Source organism: Lissotriton vulgaris, chromosome 1_1 (assembly GCF_964263255.1).
Source record: "Lissotriton vulgaris chromosome 1_1, aLisVul1.2, whole genome shotgun sequence".
Lineage (NCBI taxonomy): Eukaryota > Metazoa > Chordata > Amphibia > Caudata > Salamandridae > Lissotriton > Lissotriton vulgaris.
In genome coordinates, this window is record NC_141685.1 from 1,778,104,144 (window position 1) to 1,778,121,963 (window position 17,820).

General features: G+C 49.9%; 1 protein-coding gene across 2 annotated transcripts in view; it reads left to right on the forward strand.

Moving 5' to 3' along the window:
* Nucleotides 1–203: 203 nt before the first annotated feature.
* The window catches only part of PPM1H (protein phosphatase, Mg2+/Mn2+ dependent 1H), a 654,208-nt gene continuing 636,591 nt past the window's right edge, over nucleotides 204–17,820 (forward strand). The window contains exon 1 of one of the 2 annotated variants that reach the window (XM_086919094.1): nucleotides 204–722. In XM_086919094.1, coding sequence (XP_086775220.1) covers nucleotides 481–722 — 242 coding nt within the window. In that variant the 5' untranslated portion in view covers nucleotides 204–480. The remainder of the gene's footprint in view (nucleotides 723–17,820) is intronic. The other variant, XM_086919095.1, reaches the window with a different exon arrangement.

Sequence of the window (17,820 nt, forward strand, 5' to 3'; positions counted from 1 at the left end):
AAGTGAATGCAGCTGGCTGGGAAGAAATTGCTGATGTTTATGGAAGTGTGGGAATGACAAGCAAAATTTGAGATTGGATCGAAATGTGAGTATGAACTGAAGTAAAGGCAGCAGAGGCGGCTGGAGAAGAATGAGATGGCATACGACTGGGAGGGCACAGCAGCGCGTGAGGCTGTGGAACAGAGGCGGGAGGAGGGGAAGAAAGGATGACAGAGCAGGAATGACACCGCGGGGTGACAGTCGGGGGAGGAATGACCGCAAGAAGTGACAGCGAGCAGGGAGGGAGCGCGGGCTGTGCTTGGGCAGATCCCAGGCCGGTGATGCTGCTCATCACATGATCCCGGCTCCTGCTCGCACACTGGGTGGACCTGTGCAGCCCGGAGCGCACCTCCCGCTCCCCATGAAGCGGCTCCGGTGGCAGCTGCCTGCTCCCGGAAGTGCCGGGGCCTCTGGCCTGCCCTCCCCGCCGGCCCCCGGACCATGCTGACCCGGCTGCGCTCCGCCGTGGCCTCGTTCATGGGCGGCGTGATGGCTGCGAGCGGCCCGGGCGGCGCCGAGCACGGCTCGGGAGGCTCCGACCTGCCCGCCAGGTTCCCCTACGTCCGGCCCGCCTTCCTGGGGCTGTCGGCCGACGAGATCGAGTGCTCTGCGGATCACATCGCCAGACCTATCCTCATCCTGAAGGAGAGCCGGCGGCTGCCCTGGAGCACGGGATATGCGGAGTGAGTGGAGGGAGAGGCGCGGGGGCGAGGGGCGCACCTGGGACAGCGCGAGCGGAGCCGGCGCGGGGGCGGAGGAGGAAGCGCAGCATATGCATGCATGGGGGAGAGAGTGGGGGGCTCAGTGTCACCTGGGCGGGGAACACCAGGGAGACGAGCTCACCTGGCGCTGCACCTGCGCCCTCTGCAGTGATTGCTGTGGGGCGCAGGCAGTGGTGACAGCCGGGGACGAGCCCAGGCCGTCGGTCAGACAGAGTGAGGAACATGCCGCGTCCTTGCTATGGAGAGTTTACTGCCCCGTTGAGGTCAGGCCGTGGCTCTCTGTGTTATGAGCCCTTGCATTGAGAGGGTCTTGCATTGCACAGACGGGGAGGGGCTACTGCCTTCTGGGGCTGACGGCGGAGGCAGCGCTGCACAGCTGGGGAGGGAATAGATATCTGCCCGATGACATCTGGTGATGGTGGGGGCATTATTGCACACGTGGGGAATGGCAGAAGCTCGCCTCGTGAGCGCGGATGTAGAGAGCATTATTGCACAGATGCCCGCAGCCCTGCGTGTTTTGTTTTTGCTAAAGAAGGCGAACCCTGCCCCCAACACTCAAGCCACAGTACTGTGTACAAATGAACTGTTGTATTATTAACGTATCAGTCGTTGTCTTTAATGATCCTTTTGGAGGCAGAAGTGCATGGTAGGTTGTCTCAGTGCTGTCTGCTGGGGGGAGCATGTCAGCGGATGTGCTGCCGTGTTCCCCATCGGACAGGTGCATCAGAAGGGGCGGAGTCGGGATGGGAATGAAACTTGCACTGTACCCTGGCCTGGAGTGAGAAGCACTACACGGTGGTGCAGTGATGTGGATATGTGATAGTGCACTGTATTATGGAAGCGTTATTCTGATATTTAGCATTTGTGTTGTACATAACTTACTATCAGTATTGCACCACATTGTCATGATCAGTACTATGATTTCACAATGCACAGTACTTTAGGTGTAGAGGCACAGCGATTTGGGTGTGTGATGCCCTGTAGTTTGCATGCCACCAGACTGCTGTTAGGTGTGTGACTAGCTTCAGATCTTGCAAGGCTTATGGAAGATGCTATATACATACCAGTATAATACACCACAGTGTTGCTAGTTGCTTCACTGTAGTTTGAGTGAGTGTAACACGCTAGCTAGTGTCAGATACACTAGTTTAGGTATATCCCAGTGGTTTGGGTGCATGATGAACATCACTTTCCGTGTGCTTTAGGTTTATGATGCATTGTAGTTTAGGTGTGTAGCGCATAGTGGTTTTGGTGGACAAAGAACAGTAAGTATGTTTGTATGTTGGATTTCTATAGTGCAAACTTAGTCATAAGCCAGTGGAGTGCTGTAGAGGGTAAAATGTAAGCGTAGAGGGTAAAATGCAAGCGTAAAGTTGAGGAGTGATGGGAGAGGCAGCTGGTACATGGGCTAATAATGCATTCTAATGTAGTGTTCTTTAAAGAGGTGTGCCCTCAATTCTTTCCTAAAGTGGAGCAGCATTCGGGTGGTCATGATGGATATAGGGATATTGTTCCAGATCATGGGTGCATAGATGGCCTGTTGCCTTTGTTTTTTTATCTTCTTTTTATACACTTCATAGTCTGCAGTCTGATGGTGGCAGGTTATAGCTGTGCCAAGATCCATTAGAGATGGGGAGCTTGTCTGCAAGATAAGTGGAGTGATGTACGTGATAGTTTTGGAGATTATTCAGCTGAATTTGAAAAAAGTGTGGGCCGACAAAGGGGTTGGGGGAATTGAGTTCCATCAGGTTGGAGGTGACGTGATCGTATTTCCTCAAGCCCTAGATGAGACATCTTGTGGCTTTTATGATTCCGCTAAGGGATGCCATTGTGGTGTCTCGCAGACTTGGAGTAGGGCACTACCACCCTCCCAATAAAAGAGTATGAGGGCTTGATGAGCAGTTCTGAAGGCGCTTTCTGGAAGTCCACAGGGGCTAGGAATCTTTTGTGACCTGGGGTGTCCATGTGAACATACTGATGTCAGATGGGAAGGTAGGAGGAAAACCTGAAAGACATTTGCCTGTGAATTCCTTTGGAGACTCCAGGGTGCATATGAGAGTGGGAAGACAGCTGAGAGGTCCAGCAATATCAGGAGGTAGTGGTCCTCTTCACATGTGGCCAAGAGGGCATCACCTACTATATGTAAAGGTGCAGTCTCCATGCTCTAGCATGAACTGAGGCCAGACTGGTAATTATTCAGGAGCTGGTTAGCACAGACGTGATTTTGGAGTTGAACATATACTGCTTTTTCGATGTTCTTGCCAATGAATTGCATGTGAGTGATGGGCCAATTGTTGGTAACGTTATCAGGGTCAAGGGTATTCTAATGTAGGTTTTTTAGGAGTCAGAGGATCTGGACTATCTTGCGAACTACCGGTAAGATGCCTTGGGTGAGGGAGGCATTGATAATGGCGATTTTAGGGCAAGCAAGCATGCCCAGGGAGACATTTGATGAAGGACGATGGTAAGACGCCATCTTCAAATGAAATGGCTTGAATGGAATTTAGTATTTTAGGGCTATCTGGTAGTGATAGGGCTTTGAAAGCTAGCATTTGCAGGATTCTACACGGAAAAGGACAGGTGTAAGAAATAAAGCAGGCTTGGTGGTGTTGGTGAGTTGTCGGATCTTCTGAATTTTTTCAGTGAAGAAGAGTTGGATTATACTTCAATTTTTTGTGGAGTGAGTAATAGGTGGGTTCAGCAGGTTGTTCAGTGCATGATTGTCTTTAACAGCATTCTGTTTCTTGACTTCATTGATGGTGTAGGTATAGAGTACTTCACTTTGGCTGATGTGATGATCTGTCTGTGTGTTGAACAGTGGGACTTCAGTGTCGAGAGGTCCTCAGGAATTCTGTTTTTCTTCTCTTTCTTTTCCTGTCAGCGAATGGATAGTTTTTTTGTCAGCAAGTTCTTTAGGGTACCAGGGTGATGAAGGCTTTAGCTTGCACTTTTGTGTTGTAATGGGGGAGTGAATGTTCATGCAGCTTTCCAAAACATTGCTTATGTTGTTTAGAAGGGTATTGGCTTTGGAGTTGATTGGGTGAGAAATAAATCAGCCATTAGATTGTCTATGGAGGAGTCTATATATGATCTGAAAGCTTAGTCTTCTCTTTTGTGTTGATCTTGATTTGTTGATAGGATGCTATGCATTGAGATAGGATGGCAAAGTGGTCAGTCCAATTCAGAGCTATAGGTGGTTTGCATTAAATTACTGGTGATGTTGAGAAGACAAGGTGGAGGATGTGGCCTTTGACGTGTGTTGGGTGTGTGACATGCTGCACCATGATGAGTGTAGTTATGAGATTGACGCTGGTGTCTTTTGGGTATTTTGGCACTTGAGTTGTCTGGGAAATTGAAGTCACCCAAGCAGGTGGTGTGGGCATGCCAGATGGATGAAGTGGTGAACAGATGATCTAAGTATTTATCAATGGCGTCCTTGTACTGCCCTTGGGGCTGGTGGATGAGCTGGAAGGTGGTGGTCTGAGTGGCAGAGATGGGAAATGGCATGTCACAAGCTTCACAAAGTTGAGTGCTACATGCTTGTTTAGAGCGCAGGACCGGGGGACTTATGGAGCCACTGCTGGCACCTCTATTACTTTGTCCAGCTTCTCTTGGTACAGCAGGCGGGTGAGGGCCTTCAGAAAAGAGAGAGGGGAAAGAGAGAGAGAGAGACGAGAGAGCGAAGATGATAGGAACATGGCTAATTTGAAGATTTGTTACAGGGCGGTTTTTTGTTCCCAGTTCAGCCCTGCTTGGGGCAGGATTCTATGAAGTGTGGATGCACAACAGACCAGTGGCAGCTCGCATAGGACGTGCTGCGGGGCGGGCTGGGTGAGTGTCAGGGTGGGGTAAGGGGTAGTAAACTCAGACATTCAACAGAACGGAGGAAAGTAATTATTACATTCCTGCATTCCATCGTTTGTCTGAGTATACTACCCACCCTGCGCCTCCCCGCCCCACCGCCCTGCAGAATGCACTATGCGAGTCGCCACTGCAACAGTACATAAGTTCTGGTGCATGACGCTCTGTACTTGGGTGCGTAGTGCTCCAGCTGTAAAAGATACATTATGTATAAAGCAAGTACACAGGGGGCAGTCAGAATCTGGGGATGGTACATGCAGAGTCACTTCCAGCATCAGAAAGAAAGTTCAAGGGAGAGACTTTCAGAACCTAAACGAGTCACTTGATTTGACTCCTGACTGTTATGTGGTTAAACAAATTAATATGCAAATCTGTGTTAATCACTACAGTTACTTGGTCTCAGGCTAACGTTGTAAATAATGCAGATACTCATTAGCCTGTCTGCCTGGATGTTTCCATAGGCTTTGGGCTAGTTTTCAGATCTCAGGTTGCTATTACAATAAGTTCTCACCAGTCACATTGCATCCATGCAACCTCAAATTTCTCTGCTCTGCTGTCCTCCACGTCAAATAATATTTAGTCCTAAGTAAACCGTTTATTCATAAAGGCATACATGTACATCCACTCTTTTGTACTTGGTGTTATAATATTAAGTGAGTCAATTTATGGATGACTGTTCAGCGGTGAGCATACTCAATGTACTAATTGTGAGAAGTTAGCCGGGCATATGATGTCCACTTGTTCTAGTGGGCACCTTGCAACAGTCTAATCGACCCTTATTAATGATGGTTGTAAAGTCAACCTTATAGAAAGCTATCCTAGTGGTAGCATGGACTAACAGTCATCAGGCTAAGACTTCAGAGAGCGCATTAAAGAAGTTGTTTTACCAATTATAATCCCTTGAGTACCAAATTAAAGCACACCACACAAGGTATATATCAAATACACATGTATTTATTCTAAACACAACCCCTCTGCACTCTTTATGAGGTCAGAGGTAAAAGTACAATACAAATTACTTAATTAGCATACGATAAGTTGCACAGTATACATTTTGCCATAGAGGCCTCACAAACCATATACTAAAATAGTGGTATAAGAACCACATGAGAATTAGAAAGCAGGCCTGGGGCCTGTGGAATCGCTGGAGCTACTCTAAACAACCAAAGGTTAGGAAGTAGGAGGCCCACGGGAGACGCGTGCAGTGTCCAAACACAGCCGTGGGTTACCATGGACTTTCTATGGGAAACGAACAAGTTATAATTTTACAATAAGAATACTTCCGAATGGACTATGATAGAACCCTTTTAGACTTAGACATTAGGAGGACCAATATCCTCAAGACTACCAGAGTACTCGTGTTACCTCACCCACGGAAGCCGGGTGCATAGGTAGGTGTCTTTTGGTGTTGGGTTTCGTCATCGATTTCAATGGAGAGCTGCAAAGAAGTGCTGCAGGCGACCAGAGGAAAAGTGTCCGGGTGGATCGAAGATCTGAAGAATCTGAAAGAAGAGTAGACAGTGTCTGGGTCACTTGTCAGTGACCAGGGCGGCGATAGGAAGATGCCACCAGATGTCTGGTGATTTCAGGTGAAAAGGTGAAGTTTGTCTCTTCCGCCACGCAGACCAGGAGACGTCTACAACAACCAGGAGCTGGATTCCAGCTGTCCCATAAAGGATCTAGTTGACTTTGGTGTCAGTATCCGGATTGGACCCAATAATCCTTGGCAAATGCAACCCATGCAGGATGTCGAGATTGGCTTGGGTGCAGACCAGCAAAGACTGTGGTGCTTCTCCTTTGTAGGGAAGCTGGAGCAAACCTGGAGCAACCAGGAAAGCAAGTTAGATTCGAAAGAAAGTCTTTGGGGGACTCACTAGCCAACGGACTAGGAACAACAAAGATGTGTCAAGCTAAAATGCAAAAGTGGGGCCCACGGGACACTCGTGGAGTGGGGCCCTCTGAGCTTTAGTGAAAATGGTGCTCGGGTCTGGGGCTTCAAGCGTTCCAATGCACAACTTTGAGATACCTCGTGAAGTGTGTGCAGCTTGCAAAATGCAGGATGTCCAGGAGTTCGAGTCCCACATCTCTCGTGTCTGCCACGGGTCTCAGCTTTGCTGTAAGCGAAGGTCAGGGTCAGAGATGTCTGGAAGTTCATGTCCTGTGTTGCAGATTCTTCAGGATCCGGCGGGAGCCTAAAAAATGCAGACTGGTAAAGTTGCTGTTGGTGCCTGTTTGAACAGGGTGGTCACTTCCTGACCACAAGGGAGATGTCTTCCATCTTATAGTCGAAATGGAATATCGAAGGTCCAGGATTTATGTTTCAGAGTTTCGTCCAGGGTAATCTAAAGTCCTAGGGACCTGCTTCCTATACTTATACTAAGTTTAGGGGCTGGACTACCTTTAAGGTCCCTCCCAGAGGCGCAACTAGAGCCGAATTTCGGGGGGGGGGGCTAAGAAAAAATTTCGGGGGGGCTGAACCTTTAATCAGTAGGCAGAGTGGAGCTGCAGGGGCTCTTAGAAGGGGGTGAAACAACTGCAAGGCCTAATTAACATTCAAATGGTCTTTTAAAGTTTCTGTCTCATCCCTGACTGCCACATACGACGGGGGAGGCTGAATCCCGGTGAGTCCAATGGGTGTTGCGCGCCTGGTCCCTCCTGTGGTTGGACCTGGGAAGGGGGTGGTTACACCCCTTTCCCTTTGTCCAGTTTCATGCCAGAGCTGGGACAGAGTGCCCCAGCAACTGGTTTGAACTGGGAAATGCATGGAGCACCTAGTGTGGCCCAGGCTGTGCCTGGAAAGCATTCACTGAATGCAGCCCTCCCTGCCCCAATACACAAACGCCTGTCTTGGGAGGTGCCAGTACCTCCCTGGACAGGAAACCTTCTGTCCAGGCCTCCCCTGCCGGAGTTTTGTCCGGCAGCAGTCGGGCAGCCTCGTGTCTGTGGCAGCAGCATCCATTTTGTGATGCGGAGGCTCTGTTTAACTTTAACTGGGTTTACCAGTAACTACGTGTCTTCTCCCTCTAGAAGGGTGGAATGCTACCCCCGCCACCAGAACTGGCGGGGGGGGGGGTAGTATTTTGATAAAGCCAAACCAAAGTTAGCATTAACCGCGAGGATTATAATGCACTTAAGAGTATATGGTATGGCTATATCATAAAACAGCTATAAGGAGGTGGTTCCGAAAGCTGCAGAGGGGCTCAGCTCATGCTAGGGCACCCTCTCATATAAAACCAAGCACTCTGCCTCCAGGATTGTCAAGGCCTGCCATAGGAGTGACTTATAGGTGTATATGTGTCTATATATGTATATAGATATAGGTATACTATATATAAGTAAGGGGTGATTACACCACCTTACCCAGGCTGTATGAACAGACCTGTGGTGTCAGTTTAGAAGGCAAACCAGGGGTGGCACAATACATGCTGCAGCCCCTGGTAGGCCTAGGGTGCACCTATGCCCTGTACACTATACAGGGGGGCTCACAAGGGTGACCCAGTAACCAATTTGGTATGTACCTAAAGTACATGGTATCAATTTAGAGAGAGAACAGCTAGGCTGTGGGCCTGATTAGTAGGGCCACAGCCAGACTAAAGTTGAAAAACCAGAGAATCACAGCAAAAAGTTGGGGTAACCATAGGAAGCAGACCCTACTCTCCTACTCTAATCACATAACATCTTGAGCTGAGTCTGGGGTGCAGCAAAACTATTTCATTTTTATATGGAATTCTGCACGCAATTTAAATCTACCATTAAGGAGTAATTAGTTAGGTGTTTTACTGTTTGAGATGCTGTGTGTCATTTACACACTTAGGTGTTTTACTGTTGGAGATACAGCGTGTCATTTACCCAGTTAGGTGTTTAACTGTTAGAGAAACAGTGTGCCATTTACACAGTTAGGTGTTTTACTGTTGGAGATACAGCGTGCCATTTACACACTTATGTGTTTTACTGTTGGAGATACAGTGTGTCATTTACAGAGTTAGGTGTTTTACTGTTGGAGATACAAATTGTCATTTACAGAGTTAGGTGTTTTACTGTTGGAGATACAGTGTGTCATTTACAGAGGTGTTTTACGGTTGGAGATGCAGCGTGTCATTTACACAGGTATTTTACTGTTGGAGATAGTGTGCCATTTGCAAAGTTAGGTTTTCTGCTGTTGGAGATACAGTATGTCATTTACAAAGTTGGGTGTTTTACTGTTGGAGATACAGTGTGTCATTTACACAGTTCGGGGTTTTACTGTGGGAGATACCGTGTGTCATTTATACAGTTAGGTGTTTTACTGTTGGATATACAGTGTGTCATTTACACCGTTTAGGTGGTTTACTGTTGGAGATACAGTGTGCTATTTACACAGATAGGAGTTTTACTTTCGGAAATACAGCGTGTCATTTACACAGTTAGGTTAGGTTTTTTTACTTTTGGAGATACACTGTGTCATTTATTTATTTATGTATTTATTATTTATTTAAAGAGTTTTATATAGCGCTGGCTAGACCCGAAGGTATCAGAGCGCTTTACATGAGAATCAACAATGTTACAGAAAAAGATCAACAATTACACAATGCATCACAAAATAGTCACTGCAATTAGGAGAGGAGAGAAAGGAGAGAGAAAAGTAGTGGAGGGGGCAGGGGAGGTGAGAAAGGGAGGATAAGGGAAGAGACAAACAAAACAGTTCAGTTGTTTTTCTGTATGTGATTCAGTGTGTCATATACATCGTTTAGGTGTTTTACTGTTGGAGATACAGTGTGTCATTTACACAGTTTAGTTGGTTTTCTGTACGTGATACACTGTATCATTTACACAGGGGTTTTCCTGTTAGAGATACAGCGTGTTGTTTTGTCAGTTAAGCTGTCCACTGCCTGAGACACAGTGTTTCTTTTACTAAGTTACACTCTTTACTGGCTGGGACTCCGTTTGTTGTTCATGGAGTTTCTCCATCACTGTTAGAATAGAGCCTGCAGATCCGTCCCTTATGTTGTTTATGTTCTGAGGTGCAATGTATCGTTACCTTTCAGTGCATGCTATGGCTGTCTGGCAGATATTTATTCTTTTTAGTTTTCGGAGCAGAATAATGGTTTTGGCAGCTGATTGGTAAGCGGGGCACTCATCAGCTCTCCCTGCTTTTCAGGAAATCTGGCGAGGGTGAGGCTGAGCCCTGCCTTGGGAATGGTGAGGTAGAAGGGGTCTCAGGAGAGCGAACAGTCAGCGCTGCCTCCAAGAACCAGGAGGTCGGACGAGGTAACACAAACCTAACCATACTCAGTAGAATGAAGAGAAGGTGATCACTGTGTGGAAAGGGAAGGCGGGGGATGGGCAAGGGGATATCTGGTGACGTAGCCCAAGCACAATGCTGGAGCACATGACGCAGGAGCTAGGTCTGGCGAAAGAGAACTCTCGGCACCATATTTGGCAATTGTGAGGTAGGTGAGGAAATCTGAAAAGATCGAACGGTAAGCACCGCAGCGAGAAGTGTTATTTACAGCCCTTGGAAACATGCGAGCAACGAAGCGCTATATAAAAATAAGTTTTCATTATTATTATACAGTAGAACTCTGCCAAGAGATAGCGGCGAACACTGTCCTGAGGAATGCTGAGTGCTGAAGAAGGGCAAGTTGACAAAGACGGGTGCAGAGCGGCCTTCTGAGGCACAGTCGGCTTGGAAGGGAAGGAAATGGAGCAACACACTGAAGAATGGTGACATCTGAGGCGGATGTAATGCTCTTCCGCTATGTCCTTTACTCCAGCTGACTTGGTACCCAGTGCTAAATGTTAGGCCATGACCATCAAAAGACTCAAATACAGGAGGTACACAATGCGTGACACTGTACTCTCAGCTCCCTTGGAGATATCCCCTGGTTTCCATTGTGGCATTCCAAGCAGGTCAATATAATGTGCCTCTCCCCGGCTGACTGCCTAGTCCAACTGGTAATGAGTAACAATAGGTGAACTTATAGCTCACATTCTTCAAACACAATGGCTTCTAAGCACTAATAATGGGTGTTGTTTACCATGGTTCACATTGCGTCATCCTCCAAGGCTTGACTAGGCCCACCAGGATGTGGCCTGAAGGCCTTGGTCTATACACATATCCCTGCGGTATATGTGTTAGTCTGCTGAATTATCTACCTGTTGAAGCTAAATAGACGAAAGAAAGGCATGCAGCAACTTAGTAAAAATAAACACTAATGAATTTCCACTAGCACATCCTTGTTTTATTTGTTACTGGATGATTAACAAGTGATGGCGGTGGGTGCGTGGCGAAGCAGGCCAAGATGGCGGCAGCATTTCTGTAACGCTCCGCGGCCAGCGATTTTGACAGCAATTAAGCTTTAACGACACTGTTGCACGCAGGCAGCAGCCACCGAGCTCCAGATGATAGCGGGGTGCATCTGAAAAGCCGGACAACATATATGCAGAGGGGCTTGCGGTGACGCCGAGGGCCCCGCCGAGGTCGCGGCAACGACAACAAAATGGCGGTGCCCGGTGGGCTCTGAGTGTTCCCGCGATTCGAGCCAGAGCGGTGGAATGAGCCTGCTGGGGAGACCACCAGGACACAGTGGAAGAGAGCGGCAGCGGAGGTTTTTTAGGCGGCGCTGGTGGCTCCGTGGGTAACGCGACCGCAAAATGGCGGCAGCTGGAGGGCCCTGAATGATTCTGAGGCAGCGAAGAGACTGCCGAGGGATACTGGCCGAGCGGGGACACAGGATCTGGGGTAAGGGGCCCGGCTGGCGACCCGGTGGCTCCTGATCAAGAGGAGAGCAGAGGCAGTCAGGTGAGGGCGCTGCGGGGCTGTTTACGGGCTCCCAGGCGACACAGGCTGCACATGGGGGGGCCCCCGACCATCGAGAACAGAGAGCCGACATGAAGCCCACAGCGTGAACACACCCCTTCCCTCGGCACAGAGCTAGGTCTCGAGGCGTGTTGCAGGGGGTGTGGTGGACAGGCAAGTATGGTGGTCGGCTGCATGCACTGCATGCAAGGGGACCCGACGGGATAGCCATAGCCACAGCTGTCACCCTTGTCCAATCCATAGCTGTGACCTCCTCAGTCTGACTGGGGAAAGCATTGGCGGCCTGAATAGGGATGGACTAATAAACTCACCCGGGCTGGAGACAGACTACACCACTGGCAATAGCACACGTCCCCATTGAGCCTGAAGGGGGTGCAGGCCCGCGGTGGAGAGCAGAAGGATGGCAACAGAGATCACTTGCGTGGCCAGGGAGCATCATACCGGGGGGTGGACCCCCGCTTCTGGAGGGGCTTGTGAAGGGGGCACGGGTTCACATGCCCTGGAAGCCTCTATATAGAGCCGGGGAGAACTGAGACTGTAGGAGTGAGACCAGAAAATAGGGGCGACGAGGCTGAGTGCCCGGCTTGCCAGTGGGCTCTCACGGACTACAGCAGGTGCAGAACCGGAGGGGGGAGTGGATCTCCCGCGTCTCCCCATGGCCATACCGAGACACAGGCCGAAAGTCAAGAGGAAGTAGCCGGTGCATCCCTGGGCGGTCACAAGGATACATGGTCAAACTAGGGGTGGAATATCATCTGGGATACAACGTGGGCCCGGTGAAGCCGCGAGTATACAGACGGCTGGTAACTAAGAGACATTCAGAAGACCACTGTTGGCTGCCAGCTCAAGCCTTGACAGCCATGGGACGACCACGAGCAACGGGCTCCACACAGACTCCGAGGCCCCCGAGAGCAATATCCCCGACGCCTACCAACACGCAGCCAAGAGGGGAGCCCACGGGCCCAGATTCAATGTCGCGCAAGCTAGACAAAGTCTTGGAGGCAATTGAGCAATTACGAGTAACAGTGGAACAGAAGTTCGGAGAGCTAGCCATGGACCTTAATCTCCTCCGAGACGACCTCAGGATGCTCTCAGACAAAGAAAAAATGGGGGAACAAGCGCTGCACTCCATGGAACCGCAATTACAACAGCAACACAATACCCTGAAAGACCTGCAGGCGCAGGTGAAGATCCTGGAGACCGGAACAGATGACTTGGAGGGGCGGTCCCAAAGAAGCAATATCCGCATCATTAATTTCCGGAAGGAGTGGAAGGGACTGACCCTCTCAGCTACGTGGCAACATAGATTGCGAAGTTCACACCGGCTAAAGACTTGACCCTATTCTTCTCTATTAAAAGGGCGCATCGAGTACCAGCCCGCAGGCCGCCTCCAGGGTCGCCACCCCGTCCATTCCTCCTAAAACAGCTCCACTTTCAAGATAGGAATGCCATCCTTCGAGCAGCAAGACGTCACAGCATAATCCGAGTGGAAGACAAGCAAGTTATGCTATTCCCAGACTACTGACGGGCCGTCCAGCAGCAGAGATCCACCTTCCTGGCAGTCAAATGCACTCTGTGCCAGAAGAATGTTCAATACGCACTCCTCTTTCCGGCCCCGCCGCAAGATCATGCATGATGGGACCACACATTTCTTTTCAGACCCCGCGGAAGGTAGTAACTGGATCGAACAACATCTCCTGGCTTGAACAATCCCAGGAAGGTGCAGCCTTCGGAGTCATCGGGCCGCCGATGCCGCCAGCAGAAAAAAGTCAAGCTTACTCAGTTTAGCTCACGTTCAGACTCCTCTAATAAAAACTCTCCAGATCTTACGCAAATCATCGCAGAACGATGGAGGGCGCTTCAAGCGGTTGCGGAGTTGGGGCCCCCAGGAGACAGCTCAGATGGCGAGAGAGGCCCGCACATCTTCACGTCGGAAGAGGAGGGCAGCGACGGGAATACTATGGGAGATGGCTCAGTGACACCACCGATAGTGACTCCTCAGGCAGTGGACACCCTGACTTGATACCCCCAGTTTCACACAGCATGCTTCCGGGGGGGGGGGGGGAGGTTGGGGGGTGCTCTTTGGGCCCTGCATGCCCCCCGACACAATGGATACTGGCTCCGAGCCGAAAGTGTGCCCCGGTGACCAATCCTGATCTAGTTGGGCCCGAAGGTCGGGCTGGCTACGGGACTGCAACGGAAGGCTGCAACTGCCCAGAAAATGATTAAGCACCATCACTACGTAGACAAGGAGCGGGCTGCGGCAGCGACGGCGACAGGCTGTGGTCGACAACCACTTCCCCCTATGGAACAAGCTAGAGTTGACACATGATGTGCAGTTTGGACGTATCGCCTCGAGTGATAGGCCCTATTAGTTGGGAATGTTTCCCGATGATCCTCATTACCCTCTCCCTGTTTTCTTGTTTCTTAATTTGCCCAGGGGTGGGAACGTGCACTGTTCAGAAAGTAGGGTTGGTTAGCAGAGATAGGCACTCGGATAGGAGAGTGGCACGAATGACACTTGGAGCAACACATAGAGTGACTCAAGGTCCCAACACTAGGAGTAATGGCAACTAAAATCCCCAACACAGACCTGAAAGTCGTCACATTAAATGTCAGAGGCATGCACACAGCAAGCAAGCGGTACACGATCTACGCCTATATGAAGAGACAGAAGGCGCAGATAGTCCTCCTTCAGGAGATGCACCTCATGGCGATAAAGGTAGATTGCCTTCGGAAAAAGTGGCGTGGTATTGTTTGTGCCACAACGTACTCCGCCTTTGCCAGGGGGACCCTCATTTGGCTCAGGCCAGGGATCCCCTTTAGAGAACAATCCAGGCTGGTGGATAAGGAGGGCAGATACTCCCTATTGGTGGGCCACCTAAAGGGTAGATAAATATTGATGGAAAGCCTGTATGCCCCTAATGTAGAGCAGGAACAGTATTGGTTCCGCCTCACTGGAGCGTTAGCACAATACACGGCAATGCAATGGCTGTTGGGAGGGGACTTTAATTGTGTTCTAAATACAGAATTGGACAGATCACATCCTCCACCGGCACATTCACCTGCATTGAAGCAGACAGAACATTTTAAACACTGGGTTACCCTCTGGGAACTGGTTGACGTTTGGCGAGACAGGAACCCAAACTCCAGGGTATAATCCTTTTTTTCCGCCCCACACAATCTTAGAGTGAGACTGGACCGATTTCTCTGTTCGGCAACAGTGCTCCCCCAGATACAACATTCTGAGCACATAGGTAGAGTCCTGTTGGATTATGATGCTCATACTGTACTCCTTAGATGGAGAGCGCCACACCCTCCGGTACCCAAGTGGAAATTGCCCCGGGAATGCTTCACGGACCAGGCTTTCCGTCAAATGCACGGCGAACATATCCAGGAACACTTTCCACTAAATGCAGGCACAGCATCATCTTGAATGGTGGAAAGGGATGCATTTAAAGTGGAGGCAAGGGGACACTGTATCCAAAATAGAATGGGAGTACGGAAAGTGTTAGAGCAGGCATTACAGGTAGCGGAAACGCGACTCGCGGACCTAACGAAGGGCACGGATCACGGGGATGCAACCCCCGAACAGGTATCGGCAGCGGAAACATTGTATGCTGAAACTGAGAGAGACCTTCGCAAATACAATTTTAGGACATACGCCGCCCAGGTACATAGGGAATGGAACAGGGCGGGTACACTTTTAGCCTGGTTCGTGAAACAAGACACAACCTTGCCACCAGTCACAGCACTGATAGATATGACTGGCGCCCTTAAGCAGTCACAAACAGATATCCTGGGCATTTTTCATGATTATTATGCAGGAATATACAGTGCCCCACCACGGGTCCCATAACTAGTGTTGGACCAATATTTTCACTCTCTGCCGCTGCCAGAAATCCCATCAGCGGAAAGAAAGGCTTTGGAAGCAAAGATAAAATCTCCAGACGTCACTAACGTGATCCGGGCCCTGGCACGATGTAAAGTGCCGGGCATGGATGGCTTTCCCCTCAAATATTATACCACTTTCTCGAGTCAGTTGAACCCCAAGCTTGTCGCCATGTATGCGGATTCACTACAGAGAGGGGAACTCCCTGGTTCGCTGAGGGAGTCTACCCTTGTAACCTTTCTTAAACCACACATGTATCCCACTCTCCCGGCCACGTACAGGCCCATAACTTTACTCAACGCGGACTGTAAAATCCTGGGGAAGATACTGGTGGATCGATATACTCAGGTTCTGCCTCAACTGATCCACCCAAACCAGAATGGATTTCTACCTAGGCGAAGCGTGTCGCAAAATATACGGAGGCTCTTCCATATACAGGATGGGGCGTGGGAATACTTCCCACAAGCCACGTGCCTAATACTGGACCTCGAAAAGACCTTTGATACAATGCTATGGCCATATCTTTTCGAAGTTCTCCGTAAAGTACGTGCCAACCCGAACCTGTTGGCATACACGCACCTCCTCTACAGGGGCTTCACCACCAGGGTGAGAGTGGGAACGTACTTTTCAACTCCGATTCAGGTAGAGTGGGGAACGAGACAGGGCTGCCCCCTGTCCCCCCTCCTCTTCGCCTTGGCGGTCGAACCCCTAGCCATTAGGTTGAGACGGGGGGGGGAGGGTTGGGGCATTCCAATCGCGGACACGGTACACAGCGTATCGTTGTACGCTGATGATGTCCTGATATATGTGAAGGATATCACCAGTGATCTAACGCCGATCTGGGTAATCTTACAAAGCTTTGCAGAAGTCTCAGGACTTAAAGTCAACTGGGACAAATCAATGGTGTTTCCTCTTAACCCTCACCTAGCCCCCTCTGTGATAAGGATAGGACCCCAGACACCCTGATATTTGGGGGTGAGACTGTACCATTCACCCGAGAACCTGTATGAAGGGAACCACGCGAAACATTAGCTGGGCTACGAGCAGCAGTTTTCTTTTGGAAAACCTTACCCTTGGCCCCCATAGGACGTGTGACCCTGGCAAAGATGATTATGGTTCCTAGGCTGTTATATTCCTTCGCTAATATTCCAGTGATAACGCCTCGCTCCTTCTTTCGGGAATTAGAAACATTGCTTGCGACTTTAATATGGGGTGGCGGCAGGCACAGAGTAGCCATGCAAACCCTCTACCTACCCACCACGCAAGCGGGCTTGGGGGTCCCCTCCTTTGAGGCCTATTTCTTGGCAGCGCAACTTCAATGGTTGTCTCATTGGACAGCAGAACGGCATGTGGAGGAAACGTATACTGATGAGGGTCGGATGTCTCTCCCGGTTATTCGGAGGCTGTTGATGCCCAGTACCAGGCCATCGCATACACACCCCGTTCAAGTATCGATTAGTCACAAATGTATGATGCGCATACATCGTATGTCAAAGGGTCATCCCCTCTACTCTCCGTTGCTCTCCTAGTTGGTTTCCTTCTTCAGGAGAGCTATTATACCTCAGGAGCCCTCAGGATTTGGACAGAGTGTGAGGTGACGGAGGTGGAATTCTTGTTTGAAGATGGGCAACTGAAAACATGCGCCCAAACGATGGACAACCACGGTCTCCCTCCGGGACAATTTCTGGTACATAGGCGGTTAGTAGATAGCGCAGTGTTGGGACGGGGGTGGGCAGGCACTTGGTCACGTGGCATTACAGGGCAATAAGGGAACTGATCATGACCCCTTTGCACACCCTACGACAGAGGTGGGAGAATGAGATAATGATAAGGAATGGGAGAAGGCTGTGGAATATCCCAAAAAGGTTTCCAGAAACGCTCGCTTCAAAAACCTCAAATTTAACATTCTGCATCGTGCATACTTAATGCCACATCGGTTTCACCGATTCTACCCGGATACGCATTTTGCCTGCCCCAGGTGCCACATACCTGAGGCGAACTTCAAACACATGTTTTGGGACTGTCCCATAATCCAATATTTTTGGGGTAGGGTCCATCAGGTGCTAGGGACGTTTCATCTCACGGAGGTGGACACATGGGAGGCATGTGCCCTGGGGATCTTCCGTAGACGGAAGACGGCAAAGGTACAGTGCAGATTTGAGTCCCTGATCATACTTCTGGCGAAACGGGGCATAGCAGAGCACTGGAGGGCTCTGGCAGGACCCCCGGAAGCAGCCTGGATAGGCGCAGTTAAAAAAAGGGGGCGGCGGAAGAAGAAGCGATAAGGGATGAAGAAGTGAGAGGGACCCACAAACATCCCATCTCCATGGAATGGGCACAACTCACGCAGGAAACTACACAAGATGGATCCCCTGGAGCTACTCAATCTCAATCTCTAACCCCACCCCTGTCCCCGATGACACAAGATCATGCTGGCGCGCCATAGCGGAGGGAGGAGGAGGGCCGACCATAATGTACGATCTCCATAGAAAGGGGCTAAGACCCGG